The 19796-nt window shown below is 42.0% G+C and overlaps 2 protein-coding genes across 2 annotated transcripts in view; both read right to left on the bottom strand.

Moving 5' to 3' along the window:
- The window catches only part of LOC131702901 (ras-specific guanine nucleotide-releasing factor RalGPS1-like), a 39618-nt gene extending 33590 nt beyond the window's left edge, over window positions 1-6028 (bottom strand). The window contains exon 1 of the mRNA XM_059005400.1: window positions 5789-6028. The gene's annotated coding sequence lies outside the window, so the exon portion shown is untranslated. The remainder of the gene's footprint in view (window positions 1-5788) is intronic.
- LOC117396725 (uncharacterized) lies at window positions 228-13801 on the bottom strand. The gene is made up of 3 exons (XM_059005212.1): window positions 13549-13801; window positions 10997-12410; window positions 228-2031 (listed from the first exon to the last, which is right to left on the bottom strand). The coding sequence occupies exons 2-3, from the start codon at window positions 12390-12392 to the stop codon at window positions 428-430; spliced, it is 3000 nt and encodes a 999-aa protein (XP_058861195.1). The 5' UTR covers window positions 12393-12410; window positions 13549-13801; the 3' UTR covers window positions 228-427.
- Window positions 13802-19796: the final 5995 nt, after the last annotated feature.

Here is a 19796-nt window from a genome sequence, read left to right on the forward strand (position 1 = left end):
TGACAGTTGATCTTGTTCACCGAATCACGAGCTAAGCTTTCACATTAGTAAATATAATGCAACATGCCTATCTTAGTTGAATCTATAGAAGAAAAAAAGAATGCAAATCCTACAAAAAAGAATGCAACCATTTCTATTGGACCTGATCTTAACCATTTCTTTTGCCTTCGACTATAAAACAAACCCTTTCTTTCCCCTAACTCAATACTCTCAACCTACAGCGATCGTTTACATAGCGTGCGAACAAGCGTGCCGCCACTTAGAAACCAGATGCATAACCTTTTTTTTTTTTTTTTTGCAGTTGTGCGTCGTTTCTAAAACACATTTTTTTTGCATTGACTTACGAAACGGTATGAAATGGAGAAACTGTAAAACGACATCCAAACATAACAAAACAATAATAATACATACAAAAAAAATTTAAACACTAAAAATCACATCTTGATGCCTGAGCTTCGTCAGGGCTGCTTTTCATGCCATCGTCATCGTTGTCGTCATTGACTGGAGCCTCCTCGCCAAAGTGGGCACTGTATTCCACGCTGCTTTCGGAGGCTGGGGGCTCCTCCTCTTCTTTCTGCTCGCCAGCCCCCTCTGTTGGCTCGGGGGACTCCATGTGGTTGCGCACCTCGGCCCCGCCCATGTGCTTTTTTCGCAGGTGCTGGTTGAGGGTGCCCTGGAAGGGGAAGCACTTGCCACAGATTTCACAGTGGAAAGGTTTGTTGTCCGTGTGGCCCCGGATGTGATACTCCAGCTGGTCCTTGCGCGTGTACTTCTTGCCGCAGAATTTGCACACAAAGGGGGTGATGCCCATGTGCAGCCGCATGTGGCGGTCCAGGCTCCCCTTCTGATTGAAGGACTTCCCGCAGTAGATGCAGATGAGACGTTCATTGTAGGGATACCACTGGCCCCTCATACTCCTCTCCCGGATGTCGTTCTCGAACCCGGGGCTGCCCAGTACCGCCTCCCCGTCCTCAGCTGCTGCTGCGCTAATCCCGCTGGGCGCCTCCACCGGCACCGTGACGGCCCGTTTGGGATGTGCCCGTCCCCCTCCTCGGAACCCGCTAAGCATGGAGCGCGAGGGGCTGGAGTTGCTGAGGCTCAGGAAGGAAGAAGGCTGGGAGGCCGTCTGCGGGTACGTATAAGTGGAGTGCTGCAGGACGGGCCCGTGAGAGCCCACACTGACCGCCAGCACCTGCTCGCCATCTACCATTTCCGTGTGGTAGCCGTCATCTCCCGCCGAAGAGCTGTCCGAGCAGCTGGGCCGGTCCGACTTCTCCATTTTCACCTTGATATCCGTCACCTGCCCATCCCGGCCGATCAGCTCCACCTGCTCGTGGTCTCCCTCCATTGGGGTCTCTTGCTCCGAGACGCTCCCGCTGCTCCCCCGGTCCGACTGCCCTTCCTCCTGCAGCCGGAGCCTCAGGCTCTTCCCCGACATGGAGTCCAGCTTGGAGGAGTCGCTGGAGGACACGTTGGCCTGCCGGGAGAAGTAAGGCGGAGAGATCTCAATGGGGTTGATGAAGAGGTTGCGGTCTTTGACCCCGTTGCGGATGCCTTGCGGGCTCTCCTTGCTGCACATGGTGGCGTCTCCCTCTCCTCCCCCACCAGGGAGGCTGATCTTCGAGTGGATGCCCTCCAGGATCTGGGTGCACTTGTCGATGACAGCCTGCATCTGCAGGAAGCTGGCCGCCGTCAGGAAGCTGATGACGTCCTTCAGATGCAAAGACATCCGCCCGGTGTAGCAGAAGGAGAGCAGCTGCTCAAACACATCAGGGTTCTTGATGACCGAGATGGACAGCCCGCTCATGGTGCTCAGGGAAGAGTGATCCCGGAAGTAGGGGGAGCTGGCCGCCAGGACAGCTTTGTGGGCCCTGAACGGCTGCCCCTGGATGTGGACAATGATGTCACACAGCTTCCCTTGCAGGCGCAGTTCATTGAGCTGCCTCAGGACAGTGTTGCTGTACTCTGGCACGTCAAATTCTATGTAGCTGCTGCTGTTGTCCATTTCTTGCTTTATTTTTTTAATTTTTATTTTTTAAAGACAGCCTGTTGAAAAGTAAGCAAGAAACACATCATGGTTAGTTTAAGTCTCCCCTAATATAGAAGCATTTTGTTTTTGACAGTAAATTATGTATAAATACATATATTTTTCCCCCTTACAAAATGGCTTGCTGCTGCAAAATGTGCTACAGTAGACGTTATAAGCTGCTGACTTAAGCAGCTGATTTTGATGAATTTCACTTGCACCTGCCCTGGGGTATTAGCATCGCATCAGCACCTGAAGACAGACACGTGATCACATTTTCGCAAACTGGAAGTATGAAAAGGAAATAGAGGTTTCAGGCAAAGCATGCAGGACTTGAAATTAGGCAAAAGAAAACGTGCCTATTTTACAAAAGCACTGACATTTTTGCAAAATAAGAACCAAACATGGGACCTCTATGATTCTGGAGCTTCCCAATACACCACTTTGTTCACTGGATCATTCTGGGGAGGCTGCCAACATCACACACACACACATTGCCTGGTTGTAAAGAGCTGGCAGGAAATCTCACTTGCACCCTGACTATGTTGTCTCAGTAACACAAGCATCTATAGCTGGCAGCTGCTACGTCCACACCTCTGCTCTGCAAACAGGTGGCAGCGTATCCTAGCAATAGCCACCGCAGCTTTCCAAATGCTGCCGCTCATTTTAAGTCTGCTTTTTAAAAAATCCCAACAAAATGCCTCTTTTTAGTTAATGCGTATCGTTTCAGTGCTCACAAATGTAATGTTAAACACGTAGGCACGATACAGCAGACCGCCCTTCACACAAATGACAGAGTGCGCCTCAGTTGTGGTCTTTTCTCAGTTGCGTGGGGTTTTGGTGATAACGACTAATGTGCACTGAGGGTTCAGCCGAGAACCAGGTCGACCATAGCTGGATTCTGTCCCTGGCCTCCAGAACTGAAAGCCTTGCAAGTCAAGTGAATTAGCCGTGTGTGCCACCTTGCCTAAACTCCTACACAGACGGAGCAGGGTTACTATCCGGCCTTGGTATCAATAACCCTGTTTTGCTAAGAGGCATGATGTTATGCACGTGGCAGCTAAGTAAAGTAATAGCACGATCGCAATGCCAGCAAACCATTATAAAACTTAACCAGTGGGGAGGTAACCATGTTAAAACCGTCATCTTCAACTTTAATAAAAAGCATTGCATGTGGATGAAACATAAAATAGCAACAGATGCTTAATCTACAAGCAGGGAAGTCCTCATTTGATCAGTGAGAATGTTATCACAGCTGGATTGTCACCTTTCTGGTACAATATGTAAGAGCCAAATTACTGCAAACAAAAAAGCACTCAACTTGGTTGTTGATTATTCTATCACTTATACAAGCTATTGCCGCAGAGTAAGTCAGAGCTTAGTTTAAAGCTGTCAGTGAAATGATTCAAGCTGTGTTCAACTCGGACGATAGGGTGGAAGATATTCAGAGAGATCAGTGTATCTGATGACAGTGCCCAGTTTTCAAAAGCTTTTTTTTTAATGTAATTTAACAATTAAAAAAAAAAAAAAAGATGAAGCCAGACAACTAGAAAGTGAGTTGAGCAGTGAAATGTTCTGAGATGTAAAGCAACACACTACAGCGTGCAGAGCACTGCAATGTTCATGCTTACAGCTTCCGTGTGTTTTAAATTACAATACACTTACAGGGCAACAGACTGAGAAGACATTTTATATTCGAGTTCCACGGCAGAACAGTTATATATCTTCTGCTTTAATGCTAATTTCTCCAGGACTGCTGGCGAACGCCTGGTAGTTAACTCTGCTTACTGACACTATTTCTGCTCAATCCTTGTATTTCCAGATTACTCAGCTGGTTTTTACAGGAACTCATCCCCGGGTCTGCCTCTTGTGCTGACAGACGAGATCGGCGGGAGACAGCCTGAGACGGGCGTAGAGCGCAGGTGCAGACTACGATTGGAATGTGTGCCCCCATCCACCCTGTTTTGTGGTGAGGTGAGTCATGCCTACTGCCCTGCCAGGGATCTGCAACCTCAATTAAATCGGACAGGCTCCTAGGAGAAAAAACCTACACCAGCCTCTTAACTCATGCCACAAATCATCAAAACAGCTCAATTAAGTCAGTGATTTTGTTTTTTTTAAGCACGCTGAATTAATTAACTCGATAACCTTTGGCAACGTTTCAAAAACCGATTCTGTTTTCAAACAAACTAGAGCGCCTGTGTGTTGGAACTCAAAATCCTCCTTTCAAATATGGAGCCCTTTAATGATATTTCAAATGGAGTCTGCTGGGTGACCCAGCAAGGGCAACAAGCCATGTGCTTCAAACTCTGCATCAGTTTATAACTTAACAATCCAATACAAAACTGGTAGCGGGCACAAAATAACCTCTTACTTTGTGTATTTATTTTATGCCAGAATTTCCAAAAACGACCACTCAAGGAATAGTTCACTCTTACAACTTCACTCCAACGGACAATTTTCAACGCGAAACACGTTAATGAGATGAAGACGTTACATAATCATTGTTTCATATCAAATAAAATAACGTTGGTTTCTAGAAACTTAAAAAGCACTTCCTGTCCTGTCCAAAAAATACAAATTAGTAATTAATTTATCATTGGGATGGAATATGAGACATTCAAATATATATTTTAAATAAATGGTGCATTGCATATTCAAATCGTTTAATATTGTATTTGAATATAAAAATTGTAAAGTAAATAAATTCACCAGGCTTAAAACACATACACCGAACTTTGTCAAAATTGGTCCTAGTAGAAGTTATTGTTAGTATGCGAGGATCGAAGCCCTAGAACTTGACCCACACACACAATGACGTTTCCTGGTAGTGTATGTAATTTAATTTATTATACATCGTGCTTACACAGAAGACAAAAGGTTAACTGTGCCAGACACTCGAGTTATTCATTTGTGGAGTCTGTGTTACACAGCTCGCGTGCCTCTGGTTTACCTCCAGTAGTAAGCAGTATTAAGATTTTTTTTCTCTCTCTTTTCAATTTCAGAGTCAAGGGCGCCCTGAAGCCGACGCGCTATGGTGTTATTCTGAAAAAGACTAAGATACACGGTCGTAGCTGTGTGCTGCAGCGCATATCTGAAAAGTTTAGTTTGCACAAACGATTTACTTTTAGAGCTTGCACACGATGAAATACAGATTTTAACCCCTAATGCAATACAAAAACTGCTGAATATTTGAAATCGCAGCCTAACCCAAGTGCAGGAGTTTCGTTGTTAAACTCGTCCGAGATGTTCAGATTCGCTTAATAGATTGAATATAATAATGCACATGTGAAAAGGTATACTAAAAACTTTTCAAGCGACGCGGTCACAAGCTTAGCTTGCGCACTGCGAATACATTACAGTATCAGTAGACATCACCATACACAAATGCAGAACACCTATTGAATTGTCACCATGACACATGACATTACCCTCATAACAACTTACTTAAAAAGTACGAATTAAATACATACAACTACAAGACACATTAACTAGGGGCTAAAGAGGCAGTTTACTGTACAAAAGTTTAAAAAAAAATGAAACAATTCTACCGCGGAATGGAAATGCGATACGAAGAGCTAACATTTTTAGGTCATAAAAATACTCAGTGTGTGAAGACTACAGGCGCAACAGAAACGTGCACGGCAAACTAACGGTAAACCAGACCGAGTTAAACACAGATACGAGCTACCTCACGGGTCACACGCGGCGCCGCCGGGTGTTTAGTGTATTTGCTAAAGCGCCAGCGGGCTGCTGTCTTACGTTTTCCCGATTAAATCGCTCCCATTTCCCCCAGCAGCGGCTCGCTAAGCTCCAGGCCTCCTCCTCCTACTCCGGTGGCTCCTGTTTCCCAACCCGACCGGAAGTGAATGTGTCAATCCCCGTGAGCGCGTGCTTCCGGGTCGTGAGGGGTTGTTGTTCGGAAAGGTTCGGGTAGGACTCGGCACCAGTCGGCAATCAAAAGTGAAGAGAGCTAGTCTTAGACCCGTAGGTGCATGTGTATAGTACACACTGTAAATGTTTGCATCACTAACTAACGTTACAGTTTACAAAGCATTTCATAAAACATAAATTCACGGTACTGTAATTTGCACAGTTTATTTTGAACGTCAAAACAACCCTTGTGTGTTCATATTTAACACCAGTTTGAATAAAACAAAAGCAGAAAAATTAAAAGGTCTCTTTATAGCTTCTACATCTAGTCTACTTCTGCACACGGCTCCATGGCAACAAAGCCAGTCTAGTATTTTAACTTACATTGCAATGCATTGAATATTGAACTTGTCTCTTTCCTTTAACTCAGGATTACAAGTACTAGAATGGACTGCAGTGTGAGCTTAAAAAACAAAACAAAAAAACAGAATTGTCCCAAACTGCCCCGGTGAGTCTGAAGCCCTCACTGTGCTAGAGTGTAAATGGTGAAGTGCAGCATGTTGACATTTCATTATTACTGTATAATCTCATAGATCACTCTTAAGCTGGGGGAACACAAAGCCACTTATTTTTTGTGTCTTGTAACTTGGTTTCAGGTCACTGCATGACACCCCAGGGGAGACTCGGGGTTTGATACAGCAAAGCTGTCTCCTAGAGTGTTCCCTCAGCTTCACCCCTCTAACTGCTAAGCCATTCTGTGTAGCATTACATCACCCATAACTATGAAACACTCAGTAGTAGTCATTTTAGTGGAAACGTTTGTCAATGAATTTACAAAGTTTGTATTTCTAAGTGTAGCAGTACAGTACAGAAGAACTCAGACTAAAGGACTCGCTGTGGTGTAGCCAGGCTTAAGAATTTTTATGAGGCAGCTTCACTTAAAGACTTGCTGATTTTGCTACAGGGTTTTAAGAGATTTATTTCCACTTGAACATCAAGTGACTGTCCTATGACCAGTGAATGACCAGAATCGCCCGCCTCTGTGGTGTGGTCTTGTAATGACTGAAGGTTTGAATAAGAAATTGTAGTTATGCATTATTTCCAACACGCTGCAATGTTAAATGCCCCAGTGGGGGTGTGTACTGAATCAATGTAAATGGTGGCAGACATAGATACATTTGTGTACCAACGTTATGCATAGAAAATCAAACATGTAACAGCGCATCGGTTTTACAACATTCTTTGTGGCAACTATAGCCATACACTACAGAAATGTACAGTTTCTTTTAGTATTTCTACTGGTTCTTGTGGGCATCTATAATCATCTAATCCACATTACATGTTCCAAGTCACTATTGAATCTTTTTGTTTTAGACCATGTTATAATTTTGTTGGTCTAATTGTTACCCTTGATTAAATATGCAAACTCTTATACATTCTTACAGAATACAAACCTTTATCAGTCAGCTGGTCCAGCCGTGCTAAATGATACAAATGTATCCATATAAGAAAAGGAAAATGAGAGAAACAAGCTACATTTATTGCTGAACACGTTTCTGTACAAAAAAAAAGAAGTTCATAATGTTCTTCTATGAGAAGAAAATACGACTGTCAATCAGTGATTTCAATAAACGTTACACAACTGAATCAATTCCACTGAGAGCCTCGTAAAACAAACTGAAATGCTAATATAGAGTACACCAGAATTTCAAAACCTCATATTTTTCATTTTTAAACCTTATTCACAATATCAGCGTTCAAGTATCACAGTTCAAACATAGAATAAAAAGTACAATTTAATAAATGGATAATTACAAAAATGAATAAATATTAAGTATAAATGTTATGCCGTGAATCTATGACATAATTATTCACAAGCCAGTGGCGAACGCTGATAGAAACCACACATACAAATTCAACAAAATTACAAATCACGGACTGGGTATTTCAGCAGTTAACATCGATCAAAATGCAACTGCCCAGCCATGCAGGAAATCCCTTTTTAATACGTCTACCTTTAAACAGAAGAAAAAAAAAAAAAACCCAGCACTTCAGCCTTTTTTTTCTGCAATTTTCATAACTTCTTTTGCAATCTGTCAGTTTAAAAAAAACTAAATGGCAGATACATGAAAATAAACCCAGATAAATAACTGTTGTGTAAAACATATTTACAAATCATTTGGCAGGTAACTTAAATATCAACCAGCCAAGCCAAAATGATCTGTTTAATTAGGAGCTACTTTTTCGATGCCTCATACTGTTTCAACATTTACACGCCAGATCCATTGCGACGGTCCCATTTCTGGTTGTAAATTAAACAAAACTGGCTTTAAGAAAGCCCAAATCGGTGCATAAAATAACAACGTGCCTTATAATTCAACTGCACAAACCACTAGCTACGGATTAAAAGAAAAGGGGACTATACTAAAGCAAAATCAAGTCACAGAATAAATAAGATATTTACAGATCATTAAATCTGGACGCTTAACTTTACAGTCGGTCCTTAAATAAGATGCAAGACAGAACAGTTTTAAGAACATTTTCTGTGGATAGGTTGTTTGATAACATGAAGACCCTTGAACATTTACCAACGTATGCATTCATCACAGCTGTTCATTAACTATTGTAAAATAAAAAATAAAAAAAACAAGAACCAGCCTTGCAAGGAAAACTAAAATGGGATTTTCCTATGTCGCCAATTCAGAAACCCTGCAGCATGTGGCTATGCTATGAATGCAGAATACCCGTATTACAACAGCAATTTGCTATTCAAACATGGAGGTGGCTAATTAAGCTTTCATTTGTAAATTGCAGTAAGCCATATGCATAATCTGCTCCTTATACCAGTAAGGCAGGTTATATACAGTACACAGTATAAACCCCACCGCTGGAAGATTAATACATTCAACTCTATGACAGACAATGAAATGAGTAAACGGAAATAAATAAATAGAAATGTTATCTGCCCATTACATAGGCCCACGCCTGTGTCTGTGGTTGACTAACACTTCGCAAACCTAAATCATGCAAACCTCAGACATCGCGGAACTTAGTCATGTTAACCTCAACATTTATTTTCAGCTCCTTTTTATATATTTACAACAAAAGGAAATGACTGCCAGAACAAAACGCAACAGGCATATTTAAAATGAATAACATAACAAACAAAAAAAATGGTTCTCTCTTTAGATCATAAGAAAGGTTACAAACGAGAAGAGGCCATTCAGCCCATCTTGCTCGTTTGTTGTTAGTAGCTTATTGATCCCAGAATCTCATCAAGCAGTTTCTTGAAGGATCCCATGGTGTCAGCTTTAACAACATTACTGGGGAGTTGGTTCCAGACTCCCACAATTTTCTGTGTAAAAAAGTGCCTCCTATTTTCTGTTCTGAATGCCCCTTTATTTAATCTCTATTTGTGACCCCTGGTCCTTGTTTTTTTTTTCAGGTCGAAAAAGTTCCCTGGGTCAACACTGCCAATACCTTTATTACCCCTTGATAATGTATGTCTTTTAAATCACATGACTCATGGACATTTGACATGTTTAATAAAGTCATCAGGATATTTTACAGGTGGGGCTGTCTCTGAGCAAGCCTGGGCAATGAAACCAGTATATAAATGACTGGGTATTGTGTGGGCACAGCTCATTTCTTCCACCTTAGTGAGTATGTAAAAGATCTGAAATGGAAAACTCACATTTTCAAGGGAAGAATAATTAGTCCTAGCTGTTTGCCAATGGTAGTCTGCTAGCCTCACTGCAGAAACTCCACCTTGTTCGTGTTTGCTCAGGCACTCCCACAGGTAAGACATGCTGGTGACTTCATTAAACATGCCAAAACATCCACGAGAGCAGAAAACACAGTAAATCATGACTCGGAACACATACTGTATCATTCATGGGATAACTGATACAAAATGCAGAGGGTTTAAAAGTATTCCTTTGAGGCCGTCACTGTTCCCTATGCAAAATTCGCTCTTTTGATTGGTATAATGCACATTACTATGCACTATGCGTTATACGTAGCAATATGTATAGCGCTGCTGCCGTGTAAGGAGCAGGGTATATGCTAAAGCACTGGGGGGTACCAACAGCGGTTGTAGTGCTTCAGTAAAATATGTACTGAATACCTGGTGTACAAGACAGTGTAAGAGAAGTGCTAGGGTAGAATATCTATAAAACATATAAAATATACGCTAACACTAATAACTTTATTTTCGAAAGCTATAAGCTGTATTGAAAGAAATGTCTCGAAACCCCTCTGCTGTTTGGGATTACAGTTTGTTAAATGCCCCGACAACTAAAAAAAAAAAAAAAAGCTGAATGCAAACTGTGCAAGCTACTATTGATGTATCACGGGGGCACAACCAATCTGCGGGGTCACTTGACAAGCGTTCATATTATTATTATTATTAGTATTATTAGTAGTAAAATGAGAATGTGACTGACAACCTGCTTGGAACGGTGCCTGTTAAATAAAGCTTTGTTTTGCCTCAGTCTGATGCAGTTGGTGCTGCTGCAATACAAGCTTCCTGTATATATCGCAAGCAGCAGCAAACAATGTGTATTTCCATTTAAAATATAAAAACATGATTACTTTTTTATATAATGTATATACTACAAGTGAATTCCTTTCCTGTAAAATAATCAAATATGGTGACGTCACCAGTAAATTATGCAAATTAGTACCATAGAAGGTTTGAACCTTCCTTCGGTAATGTGTTCCGAAACTTCAGGTCAAAATGTGCCCTTCGTTGCAGCCCTATTTAATACGGAACAGCAGACTCATTCCCAGCCTCCCAACTGGAAGAAGGAGTATGGTTTGTATGGTCCATCAGTAACATATGTATAGTAACCCTTGCAGGGAAGCAGAAGCCCTGTTAATGAGGTTTGTCATTCTGAGAGATTAAACCAGGTCCCCATTAAAATGCAAGAAAAAAAAAAAGTTTAATTGATTGCCAACTTTAAAAAAAATGTAATGACTTTAAATTCCCTCTTAACCATCACTTAAAAAAACACATTTGTTTTCCATTCCCTGTCTGTGCTGCCTTTACGTATTTCTAAGTGCGCTCGTACCCCAGTCCCCTTGCTCTCTGTCAGCAGATGTCTGCTGTCTGCTCTGCTTTCTTCGCCTGGTAAGCCTTGGTGCAGGACGACACATGCCGGTGAAAACTGTCCCTCCACATGAACCTCTTCCCACAGATGTGGCACTCGTAGGGTTTGATCCCCGTGTGTATTTTCATGTGACCCACAAGGTGGTGTTTCATTTTAAACTTTTTCCCACAGACCGCGCAGCCGTAAGGCCGGAGCCCCAAGTGCATGCTCATGTGCCTGTCCCGCTGACTTTTGTGTGTGAAGCTTTTGCCACACTGGCAGGGATACAGCTTATAAACCACGGCTGTGAAGCCGGAATGAGAGGTCTCCTCCTGGATCCCGGAGGGCAGTTCCGCGCTTTCCTCGCTCCCTTGCACCTTCAAGGAGTCCTCTCCGGGACCGCTGAGGGTTTCCTCAACCCTGTCTTTGGAGAACTCCTCCATGGACGCCCCATAGAAGTCCAGCTGCTCATCGTAGGTTTGTCTGCCCTCCTGGCTCTTGTCAAAGTTTTCCGCTGCCTTACCAGCTTCGATATTAAAGCTGTCAGTGTTTGAGGGCCGGTATTCGGCTTGATTCGTGAGCTCGGAGTCCGACGCTTGAGGCTCTTCGGTCATGGGCGTAGCTGCCAGGGCGTCGCTGTCCTCCTGTGTGAACCGTTCCGCCTTCACCTGGATCCACCGCTTGTGATACATTATGCTGGGCTGGATATAGAGCGGCCTGGAGCACTGGTACTCCACCCCGTCGCTCGCCCCATCCTCCCCATCCTGACTGCCCATCTCTGTGCTGAACCGGTCCTGCTCTGTGGGAGAGACGCTCTGGGGATGGTGCCGCTCGTTTATCTGGGGCGAGAAGCTGTCCTCTTTATGATGATCCCTGTCTCTACAGCGTGCTGCAGGGGTTTTGCAGAGTTCTGCTGGCACCCCTGGGGCCGGGTCAAACCCATCGCCGGCACTGTTAAAGCTGCTGCTGCTGCTTGGAGACCGGTGGTGGCTGCTGTGGCACGATTTGTGGCAGAAGGCTGCCGGGTTCCCTTCCAGGAGCTCGGTGCACTTGTCCACCACGTGCCACATCTGGAGGAAGCTTGCTGCCGTCAAGAAGCCCACGATTTCCGAAGCTGGCAGCAGCAGCTTCCCCGTGTAGCAGGACTGCAGGATGCTCTGGAACACGTCGGGGTGCATGACGTCCGGCAGAACGACCCGCATGCTGTTCTTCAGGAGCACCTGGTCGCAGAAGTAAGGAGAGCTGGCGGCCAGGACAGCTTTGTGAGCTCTGAAGCGGTGGCCCTGTATCACCACGGTGATGTCACAAAGCTGGCCCAGCTGTCGCTGTTGGTTGAGCTTCTGCAGAACGGAACAGGAGAAATCAGGGAATTCCACGCGGTAAGAGTTTGCCTCAGGTTCCATGGCTACTGAGATCTATTCCTAATTAAAAAGACAAGAGAGACCAAAAAAAAAAAAGTGAATGCCAGCTTTTGAAGTCCACGTATCCCACCTGTTTCTGCCCACTCTCTGAATGAAATGTATATAACACAAACAAACTGTAATGCTAATGAATTTCTGCTATGAAAAGTGTTATCTTATCAACGGGGTATTGATAGGGCCATGAGCTCACAATGTCATTCAGAAAGAACACAGTACTGGTCTTTATTCTTCAAAGAATATTCTCCATGTGACTCTACCATTAACTTGGCACACCAAAATGAACACCGAGACTCGCTTTTTCATATAAAGTTACTAAACCATTAAAAAAAAAAAAACTGGATAGACATTTTGTTAGCCTAAAGTTGTTTCTAACTCGTTTTTATAAATGCATTTGGAATCTGGTGTTTACCTCCACACAAACAATGCCAGTCCATGACAAGTCAATGCAAAGTCTTGTGTTACACAGATAGTATTTTACAGAAAGCACACGCAGAACTGATATCCAACAGGGTCTTAAAAAAGAACAACCTTCCTAAATAATAATAATAATAATAATAATAATAATAATAATAATAATAAACCCTACACCTTTATTTAATAAATCCTTAAGAATTCAAAATAATGGTTTACAGCACAAACACCCACAACTCAGCTGAAGCAGGTATCAGGTATGCACCGGCCAGTTGTACTGTCAGATGATGTGAACCATGAAAGTACAGTATCTGCCAAGCGGGTATTCTTTACAGAGTCGTTATAATTAATTAATTACAATGCATATTAATGTACATTCGCAGGTCCTGTTTCAATAGGACTGTGTTTGTACATGCCCGCAGTAAAATATATCGCACTAGACAGCGTCTCTGGGGCGTCATAATGCGAGGCCTTGTTTTGTTTAATCAACGTTCAATCCAGACATCAAAGCAATATAAAAAAGAAAGAAAAATTTACAATGTTTCTACACATCAACATACTGGCCTCAGTGTCTCTGCCTCCTCTCTCTCTCTCCCTCTCCCTCTCCCTCTCCCCAAAACGCCTGTTTGTTTGCAGTTCATTCGTATCATTTTGACAAAATCAGAAACGTCCTTCATTAAAACGACACTTTTCGCGAACAGGCAGAAAAGACGTATTGTTGTCTCACCTGTGCTGTCATTTTCGACACAGTTTCCCGAGTCCTCCAGTCTCTCTGACTGCCTGCTCGCCTCCTCCTCCCTACACCGCCAGCAGGAAACCGTGACGTCACGTCCGCGTGGGGAAGAGCGCTGCACACAAACGCGAGCAGTGGAAGCACGACTCGTGCAGAAACCATGCATCTGTGTTGCATGATGTGCAAATACGTGCAATGTGAGTCGTGTGCTCCCGTGTGTGCGTGTGATTCCCCTATAGCACAGGCACGTAGTTGTGGTCACAGAGTTAAACACACAGCGTTTCTCACTGATGTTAAGTTTTCAGACACGCGATTCATTCCTTCCCCGTCATTCTTCCTACACTTGAATCATCAGAAAGCAGCTCACTGTCCGGGTTGTTTACATTCCCAAACAAAAACACAGACTAAAGTGTATTGCAGTGATGGTAAGACTCCCATCATATGGTACAGTTGTGCTCAAAGTAGACTCGCTTATTGAAAAAAAATATATATTTACTAATCTATGATAGAAGTATCTAACTGGTAGACAGGGAATTTCTCATTAACCATTTCATGCATGGCGACCTCGTATGTACATTTAAAATATATTTATTATGTGTCCAAAACTACTTTTTTTCAGCTATTTTCAATATTTCATACATGAAAGTGTCGACACAGTAAAAACAGCGTCGTTATGCCACGTATCTTTGTTTCAGTAAAAGATTTGTAATGAACGATCAGTTACAGAACTGCTTGAATCTGCTTGAGATGTTTGTGCGTCCAACCCCACTTTGAGAGCCACAGATTGAGCCATTTCAGGGTTTGCTTTGAGATTCATTTATTAACAAACCATAGAAATGTCAGGTTCAAATAAAGTTGAAATAAAGTACGGACTGGCTCAGACTGCTACGCAGTGGGAGTCTTATTGCCATCTCTGGCACTGTGTAAACCTTTTCTTAACCCCTTGAGGTACAAGGCGCTTGTTGTTCAAACGGGTTCTTATTAAAATGCATTCGGAATTGACTCAGGTATCACGAGGAAACAGATCCAACCTGTCAGTGAAATCTAAACCGTTTCGTGCACCTCAGTAAAGATGCCACTTTACAGCAGCAGATGGCGCTATAAGCTCACCTGAACCAGTTTGAGGCTTAAAACTGAATACAGAGAAGAAAGTGAAGGAAAATGAAGTGGATGGCAATCGCATGGTTTCAGTGCACGATGATTGCACATTATTATTAAGCAGCCTGCATATTGCTCTTGAGGAGACTTCATTCTTTAAAAAATGCAGCAACTACTACTACTACTACTACTACTAATAATAATAATAATAATAATAATAATAATAATAATAATAATAATAATAATAATAATATTGTTCAGGAGGTACCCCGTTTTTGTTTCATTTTGTTATGTTTGTTTTTTGAAATAGAAAAACTGATAATACTAATGAGAAATGTGTATGACAATGGGCTGATGTTAAATTATATTTGTCTGGTTTTTGTTTCGTTGATGGCTGGTTTATGATTCGATATCAAAACTTTAAATTTCTCAAACCTATATTTTTTTTTGTGAACTCGAATGTTGTTGTGCTTAGCTAGTGATGTGGTAGGCCTATATACAGAAATTTGCTTTTAATACTAGTACATTAAGGTAAGGACGTGCAGCTATAAATAAAGCATAGCTTATAATGTATCAAAATTAAGAAATCAAAAGTGAGAGATTGAACTTAACAGTAAATGAGTTCTCTGTTCCACATCAATATTCAAGATCTCTAAGGGTTTGCAGTTTGCGAACATCCAGGCTTTTCATTTTGTTATGACACACACACAGCCTTTACAATCTCATGATCATACAGCAGAGCCCCTCATCAGTGGGAAGGATCACAATTGACACAGATCAGAGAGCTGTCACTCACGCAGACAACTCTGTGCTCCTCTCTGCGCGTTGCAATCCTCCACAGGGAACTGCCCCAGATATTACAAGAATCAAACATGTATGAGATACATTCTGCTGCAGAAAACAAGCCTTGAAGAACCACAAAAAGACACAAAATGTATGAAGTACGACTCTGTTTTAGTGTTAGCTCCTAAATGAATACAAGGTATGCATTTCATTAATGTATAACTTTTATAACTGTATTACTTTATAATTGGAAAGCCAGTTCAATCTCTCACTGATTGTTTGGCCATGTAAAGTTACTTGACCAAATATGGTATTGTCTTATGCTTGCTAAACTCTAAAATCCAGGCATTGCACACGTGGGCCAATGCAAACAAACTGGGCCGTCAACAGTGTTTTCTGCATGCACATCATAATAAGCTATATAGGGATATGCAGTATAAACAGAATGTGGAATTAAAACTGTAGAGCTTTAACTAGCTCTGGATAGCAACATCAGGCATATCAGTCACATTTATTGAATTAGAAAAATTGAAACGCACGCAATAAATTTGCAAATGCGTCCCCGTGGATGAGATAACTCTTGTTGTTATGCACAGTATTAGATTTTTATTTTTATTTTGGTTGCTTTAATGAAAGAACTGTAAATGCACATCATTCAGAAATGCAGGAGGAATCCATTTGCTGTGACAGCGTTTGCAGGAGTGTGTGTCGGCTAACTTGATTTCTGGTCAGATTTACATGAATAATCAGGAAGGATGGAATTAGAGCACTCTGTGATTTGTGTACCGTGTTGGTGAGAATGTAATTATGCGTTATCACCGTGGTACGAAATTCAAATTAAAAACATCTTTCTGTAGTCACAATGCATGCAGGTTTTTTTTTTCAGCATCTAGATTTATTTAGAATAGTCTGTTTCATTTTTCTTAACCAAGAATCATTGCAAATACCAAGTATTTGAAGGTAACACTTGACATGAAGTGTATCTTATTACTGTGTATTTACATAGTAGTTACTTAGTAAGTACACATGTACTTACACATACTTACAATGTAGCTATCTGTGCCACCCGAATGTCCCTGGTGGTCTATGAATCAGGCACGCACTGAGGGGTGACTGGCAGTTACATCATTGGTAGATCTGTGAATATTTAGTCACATCCTCCTTTTTTCTGATTTATTGTTCCTTTCATATAAAAAAGTAGAGCTGAGCTGACGTTTGTTCTTGGAAGTGTTCATCTCTTCGCTTAGCTTCTGCAGGCTTCCATCACTGTTCACATGTGAAGGGGCATGGTCAGTCCCTAACCTAACACTAACCCCCAACCCTAACCATAGCCCACGACGTCCAGATAGGTCATCCAGATTTCCAGAGGGACGAAACCTCATTTCAAAAATATTAATCGCAATATCATTGTTGTCTCCCCTCAGAGGGATTGTGAAACCTATTGATTTCTATTTTACCAAGAGATGACACCATAGAAGAAATATAACCGGATTCTAAAATGCACTGCTGCATATTTCTGCAATGATAAGACAGAGTTAAACCATTTATATGAAGAGGACCATTTCCGATACCGGCCCCCTGCTTCAGGAATGCTCTGTTAGTGTTATCTATTGCAGCACAGCGTCATTATTCTGTAAGAAACAGGGAGTGGGAGTAAGACGCAGCTGACCAGTCATTCAACAACCCTTGAGGTCTGTTCTAGTACGTCCAGGACTTTGCCAGTTCAATTACTTAACCCTTTGCTGCCCAGTGTTCAACATATTTGACATTGAGAAACTAGGTATTAAATGGCTATGTGAACATACCCAGGGTGGTAAAGGGTTAATTTAGGACCTGGCTGGAAAACAATACGTGCACTAGGATGGGTCTCGAGGGCCAAAATCAGAAAAGATCATTGCAGTTTTATTTGACTTTCAATTTGGCTTCTCTCCGGCTGCGCTCACCAGGATGTTATCTTTTTTTTTTTTTTTTTTTTTTTTTCATTTTCCATTGACAGCTTGGCAGCCCTGTTAAATTCCTGAGTTAATCTCGAAACAGGTGGGCAATCGGGGAAAGGGGGCTGAAACGCTTTGTCATTGCACGTGCTCCTGACAGGGCATGATGTTAAACAAGTTCGTTTTATATCCCCGGCTGTGATCCTCTATCCAAAAAAAAAACAAAAAAAACTGCACGGCCACAGTGATTAGAAATGGTTTGCTTGACCTCGAGGAGTGATCAAGGTATTGATAAAATTTCAAACAGCTTCTTAATCAAAGGGTTTCCTGTCGAGGCTCTAATCTCACCTGAGAGTCTGCTTTGTTACCTGCTGCACTGTTCACTTGACCAGAAATTCTTTCCTACTAAGCTAATGGGGCCACTTAGAACAGGGGAGCAAGACTTCTGTAGAAGCCAGGTGGGAAGGCTGCAAACTTCCCCACTGCAGTTTTAATACCAGGTGACTTTGCAATTCTCTTAATGCCCCTTGGGCTTAGTTAAATGAATGCTTTATATATATATATATTACACACGCATTGATCAATAAATCCCTCCTATTTGGAGATGCACATATATACGGCAGGGTGTACATTCATTAGAACACACCATTGCTTCTGTTGTTTTGATTGGCTGTCCTTATGAATTCAAACCACTGGAACACAAAATCTTGCACAGTTGTCAAAACAGGCATGGTCATGGCCATGGATTCCCTGAGGTTTCCTCCTGTCCCATTGTGGGTCCACAGGGGTTTTTCCTTACCTGAGCGTCAGGTGGTTTAGTTCTGCGAGGTGGTGGATAAGGAATCAAATTATTATTGATCATTACCTCCCTGATATTTGGTTAGGAAATTGGGTGCCGATTGCACCGCCAGTCCTCAAATCCTCATTTATTACTATTCCTGCACTCATGGGTGTGTGGCACGCTTAGAAAAGTCACCAGCTTATTTTGGGACCGTCTCCGTGCACGCCTGAGCAAAGTGGAATTTCTGCAATGAAGCCAGAATACTAATGACCACCAGGGGCGTGGAGCAATAATTTATTCCTCACCTTGAAAATAGAGTTTGTTAAAGATTTGCAAGATTTGATTTAAAATGCGAAAACTCGGTGACCAAATATTTACTAGCTAGCTATAAAACAACCCTGTCCTCCCCCCTCTCCCCCCCCAAATACATTGAGTAAAATGATTGTTGGCAATGCATTGTTTATGTTGCTTTTCCCATCCCAGAATCACACCGCAGAGCATTTACGACCTGAGCTTGTCTTTATTGTAACTTATAAAATATACATTGCATTTTATTAAATTGCCTAGTGTCAGGATCTGCTGGAATTGTATTGTTTTTACTATCCCAGAGAAGACTGAGGCTGCCTAGATAGTAATTTGATTACCTCTGCAAGTGCAATAAATCTAATTTTGTTATACACGGGATCGATCAGGAAAAAGTGAAGGGTTTACTTTTTAAGATCAAGAGATGGCATTTGAGATTGCTTTAACATGTTGGTAACTCTTTGTTTCCAAAAGGCTTCGTGCTGTAGTTCAATCTCGATTATCCGTGAACGAACACATAATCATGTATCGAACTGAAATTCTATAATGTATCCTTCTCTGTGGTCAGGTACACAGCGATACACATTGTCCGCTTGATCAACATTCATGCATACGGTTGTACATGAAGACAATATCATGGGAAAGAACCATTGGATGCACAGAACAGTGCTGGGGTGAATATATAACATTCCTACCAGAGATACCCTTCTGGGATCTCGCATCCTGTTCTCAGAGACAAGGCTGCTGTTGGTCTGCAGGGACATGCAATGTTGAAATACACAATGTCCAAATCAGTAAACAAAACTAACAAAGCGAGAGACACATGATACCCAAGAGGAACAGCAGCAGGTGCAGCCTGTTATCGTTTCAATGTTTAGTTCCAGCCTTATTCCTAATTGTTCAAACAAACCAACCCAACCTTAGCTCCTATAGGCGTTTCATTATACCTAGAAACCTGGAGTGGAATAGCCCTTCTGAACAGGAATTAGGCCCTCTCTGTATTTAGGAAGTGAATATTCACACGGCTTGTGTACCCTTTTCACTCTTTTGTTTGCAACGTTACGATGCCAAAAAACATATGGGCTGGATTCCAAATCGTCATTAGCATTATTTTTGGTCTGATTGGTAAAAAAAAAAAAAAAAAAAAAAGAAAACGAATGAGAATCAACTGAGGTTTACTCACAAGCCATGGTATCAGACACCCGGGAGGTTTATTTCTGGTTCTGGTAACGTTTTGTCGGTGTGTATTATTGCTTTGTGAAAATCTCAAGCTGACGACGTTTTGAAGTAAATAGCTTTGAGAATGCAGACCTTTATGTTGTTGTGTTTTTTTTTTGCCTCGT

The sequence above is a fragment of the Acipenser ruthenus genome, chromosome 31, assembly GCF_902713425.1.
Source record: "Acipenser ruthenus chromosome 31, fAciRut3.2 maternal haplotype, whole genome shotgun sequence".
In the NCBI taxonomy this organism is placed as follows: domain Eukaryota; kingdom Metazoa; phylum Chordata; class Actinopteri; order Acipenseriformes; family Acipenseridae; genus Acipenser; species Acipenser ruthenus.